The 17,409-nt window shown below is 43.4% G+C and overlaps 1 protein-coding gene and 1 non-coding gene across 2 annotated transcripts in view; one reads left to right on the forward strand and one right to left on the reverse strand.

Annotated features, from left to right (window-relative positions):
• Positions 1 to 16,404, reverse strand: part of LOC126325232 (toll-like receptor 2) — a 71,312-nt gene extending 54,908 nt beyond the window's left edge. Inside the window, exon 1 of the mRNA XM_049995155.1 lies at positions 15,902 to 16,404. Coding sequence (XP_049851112.1) covers positions 15,902 to 16,269 — 368 coding nt within the window. The 5' untranslated portion in view covers positions 16,270 to 16,404. The remainder of the gene's footprint in view (positions 1 to 15,901) is intronic.
• Positions 12,722 to 12,796, forward strand: Trnal-caa (transfer RNA leucine (anticodon CAA)). The gene has a single exon. It is a non-coding gene; the product is annotated as a tRNA-Leu (tRNA).
• Positions 16,405 to 17,409: the final 1,005 nt, after the last annotated feature.

Here is a 17,409-nt window from a genome sequence, read left to right on the forward strand (position 1 = left end):
GTAGCATGAAGAGCTGCATCAAACCAGTCTCAGGACTGAAGACCACAACAACAACAACAAATGGAACTCACCAATAGAGCTCGTTTGGTTGCATATGGTAGTACAGGATGCTCGAAGTAGTGGGCTTCGTGATATTTGAAGTACAGAACTTCACGATATGGACGATACCTTTAATTAAAAAGTTAATTAATTTTTTTCATTTAAGTCTTATATTTAAATGTCAAATGGAATTATCATGTTGAATCAAACAATCAAATGGTTCAAATGGCTCTGAGCACTATGGGACTTAACATCTTAGGTCATCAGTCCCCTAGATTTAGAACTACTTAAACCCAAGTAACGTAAGAACATCACACACATCCATGCCCGAGTCAGGATTCGAACCTGCGACCGCAGCAAGAGTGTGGTTCAGGACTGGAGCGCCTAGAACCGCTCGGCCACTGAGGCCGGCATTTAAATGTCGATTATATCAATGATTACTGTAAATAATCTCATTTCATTTACGTTTAGAACTGAAGAAGTGACATAAAAAATAGAATATAAAACATACTTTAGAAAGTTTTGTAAATGTTGTTGTTGTTGTGGTCTTCAGTCCAGAGACTGGTTTGATGCAATTCTCCATGCTACTCTATCCTGTGCAAGCTTCTTCATCTCCCAGTACCTACTGCAACCTACATCCTTCTCAATCTGCTTGGTGTAGTCATCTCTTGGTCTTCCTCTACGATTTTTACTCTCCACGCTGCCCTCCAATACGAAATTGGTGATCCCTTGATGCCTCAGAATATGTCCTACCAACCGATCCCTTCTTCTGGTCAAGTTGTGCCACAAACTTCTCTTCTGCCCAATCCGATTCAATACTTCCTCATTATTTATGTGATCTACCCATCTAATCTTCAGCATTCTTCTGTAGCACCAAATTTCTATAGCTTCTATTCCCTTCTTGTCTAAAATATTTATCGTCCACGTTTCACTTCCATACATGGCTACACTCCATAACTTCGATAATTGATGTATCGCATTATCGTCTTCGGACTTGCGTGTATGGCAGCTGTTTGTGTATCTGGACGGAGAGGCACACGACCCATTCTGCTGTGTGTTAGGATGAAAGATGTACGTATCGAGTCTTTTGTTCATTTGTGTTGTTATTAACGAATGTGCTTATACCAAGTAGGTGAAAGTAACAGAAAAATAAAATGAAGCTTAAAAACGCAACACCCATACGAAACTATTTTTTGTGTGATTATCATGGTACGATAACGTAAACCCATCAGCTTTTTGCGGGTAAGCAAGAATTTAATATGAAGCCAACACACCATAGGGAGATTATGTACAAGATTCGACCAGAAACAAGCTAAGTGGACTTATTCTTTACCGTAAAAATACAATTTCCGTGGTCAACATTCGTGCACTGCTAGATTTTGCATGACTGTATTTAATCAACAATCTCGCTGTAATGGCGAATGTTGTGAATCTGACTGGATTCCATTAGTTAAGAACGAAATAACCATAAAAAGCGAAAGACCCGTTAAGAACATGTACTGAAAAAATCGTCATTAGCTGTAATCGTACAATTACATGCATTTGTCTTATGGGCCTACAAGGCTAAGACAGCTACAGATAAAAATTCATCGTGTACGCGCCAAGTTGTAAACCCGAATCCCACAAGATGAGGATAATATCGATGGAAAATGACCAGTTGCATCAGTAAAAATTACGACACATGCCCATGACTTGGAACAGCACAGCAGGTATTACAGTGAGAACAGTATATGCAACGGCAAAACGTGCTGTCAGCTGCTCCATAGCCTGACTTACAAAGGAGTGATCTAGCATGGCATATAAAATAATCATCTTCATAAAATGTACACAAGCTAGAGAAAAAAGTAAAATCCGCAAGTCCTACCTGCTTGGCAAGACACATCAAAAGTAACTCGTAACTGTTCATAATACGAATGAATGTCGTTGCATGACTACAGCTAAAGATGATGTTTTCAATGCATGTTCATCGCTTTTTTAGGATTTGAACGATCTGAATATGGTTTTAGAGAACAACCGAAACTAGCTATCGTACTTTAACTGTACACCAAAAATTGAGAGCTAGGCATTAAAAGCTTTTATGCTACACAATTTTCATTTAATGAATTACATTAAGACCATACACTTCTCCCTTGCAATGTCAGTCTTCATTGTTCATTACTTTGTTCTAGAAACTTTTATCCTACGCCTCTATATTGGTCATGACGTACCACATTTCATGGACATACTTCAGACAGCGAGCGAAGCACTGTATTACGATATTGCCAGTGTTGTTACAAAGTACGATGCAATGTTCCTTCGGAGAGGCATGCTTGACCGGGCGCTGTGGCGACTGCAGCCATTATGAAATACATGAAACTTAATAATCTGTACATATACGTAATGAGGACAATAACAATGGGCAAGCGACTTTCAGTTAAAATGTCTCCTCAGTAACGAAGTATGTATAACTGGTGTACGATCTATGTTGTAGACACATGGTTCACTAGATATGGGAGCTTGAGTCTCGCCGTTTGTCTTGCTCGGAGGTGGTTCAAATGTCTCTGAACACTATGGGACTTAACTTCTGAGGTCATCAGTCCCCTAGAACTTAGAACTACTTAAATCTAACTAACCAAGGACAACACACACACCCGTGCCCGAGGCAAGATTCGAACCTGCGACCGTAGCGGTCGCTCGGTTCCAGACTGTATCGCCTAGAACCACTCGGCCACTTCAGCTGGCTACCTCGGAGAGCCTAATAATGGCCCTTGTTTTGACGGCGCGAGAAAGTAGAGCATGGCGCAGCACGTCTCCCTAATTTCACTTCTCTTTTCCCTTCAACCTATTTGTTTTCTCCCCTAGAAAAATAAACAAATAAGAATAAAAAATAAAAACATAAGAAGTAATGATGTTGAGAAACTATAGTTATTTACGTTTACAAAAAAAAGAAGGATGTTGAGAAAGTATATTTATCTACGTTTTCAAGAAATATTGGTTTAATTTATGACGAACATCGTCTTTTATTTTCAAACAACAGAGATTTTTATTTGTTTTCTCATTCCCTGCAACATTTTGCTCATGTAGAAGGAAAAAAAAAGTGAGCAGGAGACCCCGGTAAAAGAAAAGAAATGCATGCATGTCCGAAGGAACATTGCATCGTACTTTGTAACAACAGAAGCACTGCTACATCGTATTTATCCGGCGAAACTGGGCAAGCGACTTTCATTTAAAAAGTCTCTCATGGACGGGAATATAAGTAGCTATACGAAGTTATTACGGCAATGGGATTGAAATCGATAGATGTGATTTACACGTAAAAACAAAGAAATAATTACAATTTCAGAAAAATTAAGCCTGTCAATCAGTGCCAAGACGAAAACTGCTTCCATGATGGCTGAAGGTGGAGCAATACAGTATTGAATCGCTCAATCTGTGTAGCTCTTTTTCTTGAATAAATCATCCAATTTTCCTCAAGTTGTAATCATTTGTCTCTCACTACATATAAACCACATCTACTGACTTCCGTCCCATTCGGATAATTACTTTTTGTTGCCCAATTTTTTTCGTCTCTTTATTCCTTTATCGTCTTAGAATGTATTTCCATAAAAACGAGAAGGACCATCAGAGTGTCAGATTATAAGATTAGTGATAACTTTTCGGGGCCTACACATAGTTTAAGTATCAGTGAGTGACGTTACGAAGCTAAACCGTGTAGGGTAATTTTATATAGGAGAGACGAGGCATATCTGTATTTGTCGTCCTTTTCCCTCGCTCCAAACGGCAGTGACAGATTGAAGGGCGCTGATGCTTACACGGCCGGAGAGTCGTGCGCGTTAGAACGCCGCGGCAGGCATTCGGTGCGGCGCGCCATTCCCGGATCGAATCCGGCCGGCGCATTAACGGCGAGGGTCGGTATGCCGGCCATTTGGGATGTGAGTTTTAGGCTGTTTCTCACATCCAAGTAGGTGAATACCGGGCTGATACCCATGTCCCGCCTCAGTTTCACAATCCGCAAACACTTCGAAATCTTCATTTTGAACTTTCAAATGGGAAACATTAGACACAGAGAGATGGGGAACACTCATTCCCTCCAGGAGAGAAAGTGTGGCTTCAGAAAGGGCACGTAGCCATCGTCTACCACTAACAGTTCCAAATCCAGAATAAAATGTCGACCCCATGATACACTACATAAGACCAGGAAAAACAAGAAGAAACTCGCTAATATTTTTGCGAAGTGCTGTCTGCCATGCCATGTACAGAGACTTGTTGAGCATTTAATACATTGTCACTATTGTCAACAAAAGGAGAGCTAAGCGATCACATTGTGTGAAATATATGTACGGAAAAGGCAAAAGATGCGAAGTCTCACTTTTGTTTCTTTACAACAGGTGAGTTGCATGAAAAGAACCCATTAACGAGGTTAATCACAGGTAAAAGGACACTATAAATGTAAATTTAGTGTCTGTACGTTCGTATCGCAAGACCAACGACGAACTGTTACAGACGTATTTTCAGCCCATAGTGCAGCTCTAAGGGACAGTGTGATGTTTGTATTTCGTTGTGATGCAGGATTTCTCATTTATTACGGCACGATGACTAAAGGCAGTTGCTTGATATTGTTGAAAGAATGGTTATACAATTATGCCGGAAAACTAATCAAGTAGGCTCCCAGACCCAGCAAGATAGAAGCCTGAAAGATAACATGGACATAATTGTTTACGAAACTTTGTAACTATCTTAGTCTACTGATATACCGCCAAAATCTTAGAATGTCTTATACCTACATGGAATCAACTGAAAAAAACATGCAGGGGAATGTCAGAAAGAACTACAGATGAAGCTGTAAAAAGACTGACTCAATATTCAACTGGATTATACCAGATTACTTGCTGAAAACACCAGGGGTGCGTTTGAAAGATGTGATAAGACGAAAAGTAAAAGTGTAACAAAATGGAACCCTACAGCCGTCATTTCGATGTTATTTAGTATGATGGGTTCGGTAATTTTAGAATTATTCCATTCATATCATTAATTTAGATAGCTTATATGTCGAGACCCGAACAGTTACTCAAGCTTTGGAGCAATTACAAATTCAAGCTTCTACGTCCACAAACTCGTTTTCCTGCAAATCTTTTTTAAACGGAGGAGAAACGCCGAACATAAAAGAAGTTATCAGAAGGATAATGACAGTTACATGCACCAAAGCGTATGTGGAAGCAGTCTCAGCCACATAAATCATTTATAGTCTGACGCTAGAAACAAATTGAATGTCGGTATGGTAAAAGCAGAATGCAACATGCAACGACTTTCACCAAAAAATTAAAGGTAACAAAAATATGCTGAAAGCAACGAGCTCTAATAAATATAATTTGTAATATTTACTGAGTGTGTTATTGTGTTCACTTACAGCCCCTAGCTCAGCAAATCCTTCGGCCAGGAAATGTTCGGTAATTTTGTCTGTTTACTCTGGCAACTCTGGCTCCATCCCATATTGCTACACATGTGTAGAAGATCTCTTACGCAGAGTGTTTGATGAGGATCGCGTGCTGAGCCACCAGGTCCCCAGACCTCAGTCCGTGCGATTGTTGGCTGTGGATCTGCGATCGTCCAACATCATTAGGGATGCTGAAAGACAACATCCGACAGTTTCTTCACCAGACTCACTGATATGCTGTGCAGTGCTGTTTACAACATTGTCCCTCGATTTGTTGTTCACAGCATTGTCCCTCGACTACATGTAGGCTCTTGTTGATGAATAACGGCCGTCATGGTGAGCACTTGTTACAAAGAACACTGTGTTCACTAAAAATCAATTGTTGTGCTAATTGTTGCCTTTGAAGCATGTGAAGCGCCATCTGTTGGTCATTTTGTACATTTTTTGTTTCAATAAAACCTCATGTCATTTCAAACAGGTGCATCAAATTTTACCTCTCTACTCACAGCATTCCGTGAAGTACTGAATTTTCAAATATTACCGGACTTTTGGGTCACCCTGTATTTAGAAGTTATTTTTAAGGTGGCATTTTTATTTGATCAAGACGAAATGCCCAAATATCAAAGTGGTACCAGTTCCTCTTCTCTTTTTTTACGAGAGTAATCCCAAAAGTAAGGTCTCCTATTTTTTTTTATAAGTACATAGACCTGTTTATTTCTCACTTGTTTACATCAGTTTACAACTTGAATGTTTAGCTATTTTTCGATACAATCATCATTTCTGTCGATGCATTTTTGTAGACGCTGTGGCAGTTTTTCTATGCCCATGTCATATCAGCTCACCGCAATGCTGTTCAGAAAGTTATGAACCTCTTCTTTCACCTCGTCGTCGGAGCTGAATCGCTTTCCGGCCAAATGTTCTTTCAAGCTAGGGAACAGGTGATAAGACAATGGGCGCCAAGTCAGGACTATAGGATGGGTCGGTGATTATGTTCCGCTGAAACTGTTGCAGGAGAGCAACGGTTTGCCGAGTGATGTGTGGGCGACCGTTGTCATGGAGAATGTGTACGCCCTTGCTCAACATTCCTCTTCTCCGGTTCTGAATTGCCCGTTTGAGTTTTTTCAGAGTCTCACAGTACCAGTCAGCGTTAATTGTGGTCCCAGCAATTCAGCAATACAGCAATAACTTTCGTACAGTTGTTACAGTCTTGTCAAGATTTACGAGATGATACGGGGATTGTTTGAAAGAATTCGTAACTGACTGCATAGACGAGTGCAGTATTGACTCCAAGTGCGAGGATGACAGAAGTAATAGCCCCTTAAACAGGCACGAGTGTATAGTAAATGTAATATTTATAGTGGTGGAGTAGAGTTGTGTTTCTTGTTAAGTTACGGCTTGTTTAATCTAAATGTTTGCATTTCAAGTAGGTTTCTACTAACTAGAACAATATTTACCACCGCAAACGGCTTTTTGCGGGCTCATGTTTACTGGAAGGTTCTTGCTTCTTTTATTGTACAGGCTGTATGAAAAAGATTCGTCCGAAAGTAATAAACATATGCAATGAATTTTGGTTTTTGATGAACGGCAAACTCAAAGCTTTTTCTTTTCTTTTCATATCATTCCAAAGGTGTTCAGTATGCCCCTCCTTGAGATGATCGGCATTTGTCAATGTGGTATTCAAACTGTTCCCACACTGTAGCGAGCATGTCTTGAGTTACAGCTTCCACAGCTGCTGTTATGTGATGCCTCAGTTCATTTATTGTTGTTGGTAACGGAGACACATAAACAAAGTCTTTTATAAACCCCCACGAGAAATAATCACATACAGTCAGTTCCGGTGACCTTGGAAGTCAGTAATGTAAGGCAGAATCATTTGGTCGAGTGTGACCGATCCATCGTTCAGTAATTCTTCTATTTAAAAGCTCCCGCACTTTCAGATGCCAGTGTGGCGGTGCCCATCCTGTTGGTAAATCAAGTAGTTCGGATCAGTCTCCAACTGTGGGAAAAGAAAGTTCTCAAGCATATCGAGATATGAGCTTCCAGTAATAGTGTTCTCGGCAAAGAAAAATGGACCATACACCTTTTCCCGGGAAACTACACAAAACACGTTAAATTTCGGAGAATCGATCTCATGTTGTACAGCTTCATGTGGTTGTTCGGTATCCCATATTCTCACATTATAACGGTCCACCTTACCATTTAAACGAAACGATGCCTCGTCATCAAACACTAAGCGTGGAAGAAAACTCTCATCCTCCATCTTATCAAGAACGAAATTACAGAACTCCACATGTTGTTGTTTGTCAGCTCCACGAAGAGCATGCAGTAGCTGAATTTTGTATGGTTTCGTGTGTAAAAGTCGATGCGACACACACCAGATGGACATCGCGGGCATGTTGAGCCATCGAGCAGCACGGCGAACAGAATTCAGCGAACTCCTTGTGGCGGATGCTTTCGACATCTGTATCAGACACTCGGGGACGGCCCGGATACTTGCCTTTACACGAAATACTAGTTTCTCGGAATTGTTCATGCTATCGTCTAATGCTCTGTGCTGTAAGAGGATTCATACCTAAAACGAAAATCACGCTAAACAGTTACTACTGACCCGCACTGCGCAAAACGTAGAACACAAAACGCTTTCTGTTGTCCTGACACCAGTTTTACCAGAACTGAAGTGGGCGCACACTGCTGCTACATAGAGGGAATTAGTCCTTTTTTTTCTCGTGTACTAAAGTAGTAGAAGACATCCTCTTTGAAAAGACGTACGTATTTTGTAATAAGCTTAATTCCAGTATTTTTAATTTAGATTTGTCGCGACACACTTTTCAGTAATTCCACATGTAATACGGCTCAATTCGAAATGAATATAGCGATTACGAACAGTTAAAACTACTTTATGCATAGCGTCACATCGACAGTAATTACAGAGAATGCAAAAGTAAGTTGAAAACTTGACAGCGACTGTGCGAGGCCAATACAAAAATTGCACGCTTCAGTTTCCTTCACTGAGCTCGAAAACAACTGTAGGACTGAAAATGCTCATTTATAATGCGTTCTTGTCTGTGATTCCTGATTCAAATGTATGGTGTGAAACGTGTTATCTCTTAATTCTTCACCCATGATCAAAAGGAGTCATACAGAACATCTGTACAGTTTGTAAAAAATTTAAACTTTATTCTACATTCCTTGAAATTTTTTATCTATGTCTAGGGTACGGAACGGGAACTTCCTAATCTGAAACGTGCGCCACATAGCGACCGTTATCAATATTGTTGCGTGGGGTTGTGCGGCATTCGAAACAGTGGGACCTGACGTTTTTTAAGGTCAGTTTAGTAGCGACCATGCAGTGGACGGCAGAGGAGCGCGCGAACGTGGCGACGACTTACTTTTCCAGTGGCCATTCGGTCATTGCAAACCAGCGTGCTTTCAGGGAAAAGTTTAATATCGCCCCTTCTGGTTCTGTTCCCAATCTAAAATCGAAAATTATGCTTTTGGACACTTTTAGGGATACTGGTAGTGTGCAGAAATAGAAACCATGACCTTCGAGAGCTACCAGGACACGGGCAAAACGAGAAAGTATGGCTGACGATTTTGAATTCCCCCAAGCGATCTGCATGCAAACGTGCAACTGCTCTTGCAGTTTCTGATCGCATAGTGAGACGAATTCTTCATGAAAACTTAACATTTCATCCATACAAACTGGCTATGGTACATAGTCTTAACCCACACAATTCTGTTCCTCGAAAAAATGCATATGAAGCCTTGATCGAAAATCTGCCTCATGACGCCCTTGTTGTCTGGATGCGTGACTAAACTTGCGATATTAGAATGGCACGAACCGCAGAGAACTTCACGAGCAGCCTCTGCACACAGTACATGATACTGGTTGGTGTGCATTATCCAAAACTGGCGTTACTCCCCCACGGTTTTCTCGAAGAGAACGATAGGGCAGTTAGGTCGCTTCTTATCTTTACGTCCTGATGATTGAGCAATTTTTTTCTTCCCGAACTTCAAGAAATAGATGTGGAGGATGTCTGATTCCAACAAGACGGCGCCACGGCTCACACGGCACAGACGTCAATGACTGTCTTGCGCAAACACTTACCCGACCATCTCATGTTTTTGAGGGGCGATATTCAATGGCTATCACCCTCACCATATTTACCCCAGTGCGACTTTTTCTTACGGGGTCATCTTAAATCATTGGTGCATAGTTACTGTCCACGGACCCTGGATGAGCTGCGGAACAGTTCAAAATGAATATAGCGATTACGGACAGTTAAAAAAAATTAATGCGTAACATTACACCGATAGGAAATACAGAGAATGTAAAACAAAGTAGAAAGCTTTGATCGTGACTATGCGAGTTCAGCACAAAATTAGCACGCTCCAGTTTCATTCACTGAACTGAGTGTTTCAACAAACATACCTGGACGTGCTAAAGCAGCTGCTGATACCACAAGTTGATGTCCGCAGCTCGTGGTCTAGTGGCGAGTAGGCAGGATAGCTCAGCGCGTTCAGTCAGAGGGCTGGCTGCCCTCTCCAATAAAAAAAAAACTGAGTAAAGGAATCAAAATCAAATTGAATGGATGTCATGTGACGTCCGCCAAGACGCTGTTTCTGGATCACGGGGTCCCGGGTTTGATTCCCAACCGGGTTGGGGATCTTTTTTCTGCCCTGGGACTGGGTGTTTGTGTTGTCTTCATCATTTCACCATCATCATTCGTGACAGTGAATGGGATTGTGTAAAAATTAGGCTGTGTAAAAATTGGGTCTCTGTACAGGCGCTGATGACCATGTAGTTGAACGCCCAACAAATCAAACGTCATTGTCATCACCACACATTGATGCGGATTCTTCCATTGCCGAAAACAATTCCAGAATTCAAAATGCGCATTTGTAATGTGAGCAGTGCGTAAAAAAAACCTTCCTTTCGCACTATTTGTAATTCTTATCAATGTATCTCTATGCATTAAATAGTTATACCCGTTTGTAGTAACTATATTCATTTTGAATTGTCCTGTTTGGGGAACAGGTTTCCAAAGCTGGCTACATGATAAAACGGGCATCTGTTTTCATTTCAGATGACCAGTCTCCAGGATAACGCAATCTCTTTGTTTCTGCTTTGTGACTTGCAATGTTAGTTCAGTGCAAGAGTGGCGAGATTCGATCAATGAATTTTTCAAAAGAAGAAATTTGCAGGCAGATAAATAGGCAGTTTTTTGTATATGCCGATAGTGCTACCAGAAGTAGAGAGTTTGTGTGTGTGTGTGTGTGTGTGTGTGTTGGGGGAGGGGGGGAGGGGGGAGAACATGTTGGAAAGTTATATTCCAGATGACGTTGTTTGTACTCTCATTCTGATTCTGTGTACAACCATCAAGACATTTCTTCAATAATTCAAAATCAGACACAGCTCTAAAAATTGAGTTTATGATACATAAGACAGTTTTCAGTAGAATGTGGTTATTTGTATAAACATGCTCTGATTCTTCGTATATTGCGTTTGTACTGTCTGATCGTTTTGGACATACCCTGTGCAAAGGTTCAAGATCTGTAGACACAATGTAACTTCACTTTGTGGTATATCACGGTACTGCCTCACACAAAAAAGAAAATAGTGATGTGCTCTGGAGAATACGTTATCAGTGCCATGTTGTTCGTAGACAGAGAGAGGTAGAAGAACCCTGAGAGGAAACAAAGATTTGAAGAGGCACATCTGAAAAGGGATCGAAGTTGTTAAAGGAAACAGTGCTGATGAGTTGCTCAGAGATTCAAAAATCCTTCCTGCGAACCAGGACTTCATTCCGACATCGTTTCACGCAAATGAGGCTTTCGTCTTATAAGAATTTTCAAGAGCGCTATTAAAGATAGAGAGAAAAAGTTTCCCATGTTTGTACAGCACATCACCTTACACATTTAGTCATACCATTTTCTTGATATGTAAAAAATAAAAGACCAGTACCAAGAAAAGTTGGTGAAAAAGTTGTATTAATTTTTCAAGTTACAAAAGCATTATTATCAGAATAATAAACACCAATGTATTGATATCCCTGTGACAAAAGGTGTCAAACATACGAGGGGCGTTCATTAACTAATGCAACACATTTTTTTTTATGAAAGCATGTTCGTTTTATTCAGTACGCCATATTATTCCCAACTGTTTTGGCTAGAAAGCCGTATTTCTCAAAATAATCTTCGTTCAGTGTGACGGCCTCGCACCATCTTAATGGGAGGGCCGGTGTGCCGAATAGTGCCACTCTATCGGTCGACGCTGGAGCCACATCTTGTTACATTTATAATCTCTCCATCATCCACGTACTGCTTCTCGCGACTGTGTCTTTAATCGTACTAAACAAATGGAAGTCGATCATCTCGAGTCAGTGTGTCCGCACATTCCGACATTCCAGGAGTCACAGCTGTGTGCAACCGGCAGCCGTACCGGTGATCGGACAGATTTGCGCGATCGTTACGATGACGACAGACGCTTCGCCCAACGACTTACGTGCTTTTGTTCACAGCCAGGTCTCAGGAGACAATCTTCAAGCGCCAATGAATATCTGCGATGCTCTGGTTTTCCGCCAAAAGAAACTCAATGACAGCTCTCTGCCTGGAACGCACCTCTGTTACAGGCGCCAATTTGAAGCCAACATAATTATAGCGCCGCCAAGTAACAACCTTAAGGGCTGAAGCGAGAATATTTCACGATGTCCCACGACAAATTCCGCATTTTTTCAACAGAAACTGGCCACAAAAAATGTGTTCCATTACTTATTGGACACCCCTCGTATCTTCCATGCTACTCCAGAAAATGAAATTTCCTGGCAGATTAAAACTGTCAGCCGGACCGAGACTCGAACTCGGGACCTTTGCCTTTCGCGGGCAGGTGCTCTACCAACTGATCTACCCAAGCACGACTGACGCCCCGTCCTCACAGCTTTACTTCTGCCAGTATTTCGTCTCCTATCTTCCAAACTTTACAGCTCTTCTGCGAACCTTGCAGAACTAGCACTCCTGAAAGAAAGGAGTCTCGGTCGGGCACACAGTTTTAATCTGCCGGGAACTTTCATATCAGCGCACACTCCGCCGCAGAGTGAAAATCTCAATCTGGAAACATCCCCCAGGCTGTGGCCAAGCCATGTCTCCGCAATATCCTTTCTTTCAGGAGTGCTAGTTCTGTAAGGTTTTGCAGGAGAGCTTCTGTAAGGTTTGGAAGGTAGGAGACGGGGTACTGGCAGAAGTGAAGCTGTGAGAATAGGGCGTGAGTCGTGCTTGGGTAGCTCAGTTGGTAGAGCACTTGCCCGCAAAAGGCAGAGGTCCCGAGTTCGAGTCTCGGTCCGGCACATAGTTTTAATCTACCAGGAAGTTTCATATCAGCGCACACTCCGCTGCAGAGTGAAAATCTCATTCTGGAAATACTCCAAGAAATACATCTTTATGGAGCATATGATGTAACAAAAAATGTTCCTCAGTTTAAAATGACAGGTACAGGAGGGCAAGGAAGGAGAGTAATTGGCCATCGTAACTCCTTGCTACTGAGTGATAGAATTACAAAGAAAACAAAGGTCTTGTTGTACATGTCGATCATAGAATCACCACATATGGCGCCAAGTAGGGAAGATAACTAAAAAGTTGTCGCAACTCTAGATTGGAATACGTCAGAAATAAAAGAATACGCAAAATTATAAGAGAAAAATACACTATTCTCGATGCCATAGATAGTAAAATATGAACATGGTATGACCACCTCCAGTGAGTGACTGATAGCCGATGCCCAAAAAGTATCTATGAATGGTCACCAGCTGAGCGAAGAAAAAGCGGAAGACTACTTGGATGCACGGTGTTAGTCGACAAATTCAAGGGGCCTTCAGGGATAAGAGTGGGTAGACAGGAAAACGATGGAAGTTAAAAAAACTGCAGAGGACGACCGTCGTAAAAAATGTCACACATAAATGTAGATGGATGAAGGTCCTGATCCTCCTACCATAGTACACTCTGTACGAAGTGTGATCAAAAAAGTAACTGGAGTTTTTGTTTTTCTTGAAGAATCCTTACTCATTCGTCAGCATCAACTTTGTCCCCTTCAAAGTAACCACCGCCCCCTGTTCCAGATATAATATATTTGTACAAGCGCGTTTCCCAATTTTGGGAGCACTTCTGGAACTCACTATTTTTATTTCGTCAGTCGCCTCAAAACGACGTCCTTTCGGGGTTCTCTTCAGCCTCAGACGTAGAAGGAAATCGCAGGGGGCCATGTCCAGCCAGTACGGTCGTTGAGACAATAGAACTGCTTTGTTTTTTGCCAAAAAATCGCGAACAGGCACTGAGGTGCGAGCGGGAGCGATGTCGTGATCCAATTCTCACCAGTGATTTTGCCACAATTTGGTCGTTTTATTCGGTTTGCTTCACGCAGAAGATGCATAACTTCCAACTGGTATTCTTTACTGACCGTACGACCATAAGGCAACAACTCATGATGCATTATTCCATTGTACCCGAAGACAACAGTGAGCAGAACCTTCACATATGATCGAATTCGTCCATTTTTTTCGGTTTTGGCTCTTGAGGAAGTTTCCATTGGGACAATTGGGCCTCGGTTTCGGCGCCCTTGCCTTATGCCCATGCTTCGTCATGCTTAGCATGCGCCAAAGGATACGCCGAGAATCATCACCAACCTCTCTCATGATGATTTGGCGATTTTTCCAGAACCATTGTCTTTACTTCTTCCACATTGCCATCAGTAACTGATGAGCTAGGGCGTCCAGGGCTGCCATCGGCTTCAACATCGTCATGACCGTGTTTGAAACGCTTATACCACTAGTAAAATCTTGTCTTACTCCTAACAGATTCGCTGTAAGTCACAGTCAACATTTCGAGTGCGGTGCTGCACTTTACCCCAAGAAAAATTTAATGCAAAATTTTTGCACCATCTTTTTCGAAAGTAAAAATTCGCCGAGCACCCAAAAATACCCAAAAACAATTTCCGACTGTCAGCAACAAACTAAGTATCCAAAACAGCTGAAAATGCTAACATACATCAGGAACGTGTGTAGCACCAAGATAAAAAATATTGAAAATCGGTTGTATAAAGCCCGCGAAATTGAACATTCCCGTTACTTTCTGGTAACATCTCGTATGAACATGTACGTTATGGTGGCGCCATAATATACAGAGGTGAAACAAGTCATGGGATACCTCTGAATATGGTGTCTGACCTCCTTTTGCCCGGCGTAGTGCAGCAACTCGAAGTGGCATGGACTCTTCAAAAAGACTGAGTTATGCTGTCTCTGTAGCCGTCCGTAATTACGAAAGTGCTGCCGGTGCAGAATTTTGTGCACAAGCTGCCCCTCTCGATTATGACCCAAAAATGTTCCAAGTGATTCATGTAGGGGGATCTGAGTGGCCAAATTATTCGCCCGAATTGTTCAGAATATTCTTCAAACGAATCGCGAAAAACTGTGGCCCGGTGGCATAGCGCATTGCCCTCCATAAAAATTCCGTTGTTGTTCGGTAACATGAAGCTGCAGATGGTCTCCAAGTAGTCGGACATAACCAGGACCACCATGCCAACGCGGCCCACATAATTATGGGATCACCAGCAGCTTCCACAGTGCCTTGTTGACAACCTGGGTCCATGGCTTCGTAGGGTCTGCGCTACACCCGAATCCTACCATTAGCTCTTACCAACTAAAATTGTGACTCATCTGACCAAGCCACAGTTTACCAGTTGTCTAGGGTCCAACTGATATGGTCACGAGCCCAGGAGAGGGGCTGTAGGCGATGTCGTGCCGTAAGCTAAGGCACTCGGGTCGATCGAATTCTGCCGTAGTCCATTAACGCCAAATTTGGCTCCGACGTAACGGACACGTTCTTCATACGTCCCACGTTGATTTCTGACGTTATTTCAAGCGGTGTTGCTTGTCTGTTAGCTCTGTCAACTCCACGCATACCCCGCTGCTCTCGGTCGTTTAGTGAGAGCAGTCGGCCACTGTCCGTTGTGAGAGGGAATGGCTGAAATTTAGTATCCGCATCAAACTCTTCACACTGTGGATCTCAGAGTACTGCCCTACTGCCGGCCTTGTGACCGAACGGTTCTAGGAGCTACAGTCTGGAACAGCGCTGCTACTGCGGTCGCAGGTTCGAATCCTGCCCCGGGCTTGAGTGTGTGTGATGTCCCTAGATTGGTTAGGTTTAAGTAGTTCTAAGTCTGGGGGACTGATGACCTCAGATGTTCAGTCCCATAGTGCTTAGAGCCATTTGAACCATTTGAACTGCCCTACTACCGCCATCTGTGTATGTTCGTATCGCTATCCTATGGCTTTTGTCACCTCAGTATATTACAGTGATACACTGTATATATCTAATCCTCTCGTTATCAGTCATTACGAGCGTCGACGCCCGAAATATAGACAGAACGGCGTCAGAGTGCAATAACGTACTGTGACTCACCGTTTCTTCGCGGTGCCCGGTGCGAATTGGACCCAGCCCACTTTGAAGTTGCGGAACATCAGCGACTCCCTGCAGCCACGGTTGTCCTCTCTGATGAACAACTTCAACAGGACGCAGTGCGTTCCGCCCTTGGCCAGCTCCCGGCCGCTCACCGGCTCGGCCAGCTCCAGGACGGCGACGCCTCTGTTTAACGTAGACCGCGGTGGGAAGTGTTCGCATCGTATGTGTGTGCCCGACCACGAGCAGCCGTACAGGGATACAGCGGCCGCTGGGCGCGGCGGCGTGCAGTCGTCGATAGCGGAGGCGGCACCTCCCGCGGTGACCGCCGCCGCGAGCAAAAGCACAGGCAGCGCCAGCGCCCGCTGCATCAGCGCTCTGCCCCGCGGCCGCGCGCGCACTGGCCGAAGTGCTGCGCTGCACCAGATAGCGACAGTTTCCTCGCGGCGCCTCGGCCGCTCTATCGCATCTCGTGGTGGGGAGACCGTGTCCGCTGTGTCTGTCGCGACCCTAGCGTTACGACGTCCTCGCACTGACCGGCTTTCTGATGTGGCGATCTGGGTCCCAATCACAGCGCACGGAAGTAAGTAGAGGGGACTTTCCCGTAGCGAAGGGACGGAGGGCAGGGCGTGTACTCCGACCCCGCACCCGTTGGGCATCTACAGCGCGTACTGCAGCACCAGTCTCATGGCTGTTTCCTCTGTGGCTACTTATTTACTCACTGCCTCCTCTCGCCTTTCTATCCGGTTTGTTTTTAAATGAGCGAATAAATTCAATGATATAGCTAACTAAGATATTATATGAAGATAGTAACTGTTCTCGAAAGAACATACACCACTGATGACCGTGCAGCTTCGCTAGAATAAATGATAATTAATTGAAACCCTCAGCTGCCGACAGGTGTTGTTGACATACCTTGATAGGGACAGCTGAAAAGCCGGACGCGGTGGACGAGCGGTTCTAGGCGCTTCAGCCCGGAACCGCGTGACTGCTACGGTCGCAGGTTCGAACCCTGCCTCGGGCATGAATGTGTGTGATTCCTTAGGTTAGTTAGATTTAAGTAGTTGTAAGTTCTAGGGGACTGATGACTTCCGATGTTAAGTCCCACAGCGCTCAGAGCCATTTGAACCAACAGCTGAAAATGTGTGCCCCGACGGGGACTCGAACCCGCGATCTCCTGCTTACGTGGCAGACGCTCTATCCATATTTTTATCTATTAGGAACATTACGGATGTAGAGTGTGGACAGTTGAGATAGAGTCTGTTAGGAACATTACGTATGTAGATAGTGGCCATCTACATCTACATCTGCATCTACGTCCATACTCCGCAAGCCACCTGACGGTGTGTGGCGCAGGGTACTTTGAGTACCTCTATCGGTTCTCCCTTCTATTCCAGTCTCGTATTGTTCGTGGAAAGAAGGATTGCTCTCGGTATGCCTCTGTGTGGGCTCTAATCTCTCTGATTTTATCCTCATCGTCACTTCGCGAGACATACGTAGAAGGGAGCAAT

This window comes from Schistocerca gregaria, chromosome 2, assembly GCF_023897955.1.
Source record: "Schistocerca gregaria isolate iqSchGreg1 chromosome 2, iqSchGreg1.2, whole genome shotgun sequence".
Taxonomy (NCBI): domain Eukaryota; kingdom Metazoa; phylum Arthropoda; class Insecta; order Orthoptera; family Acrididae; genus Schistocerca; species Schistocerca gregaria.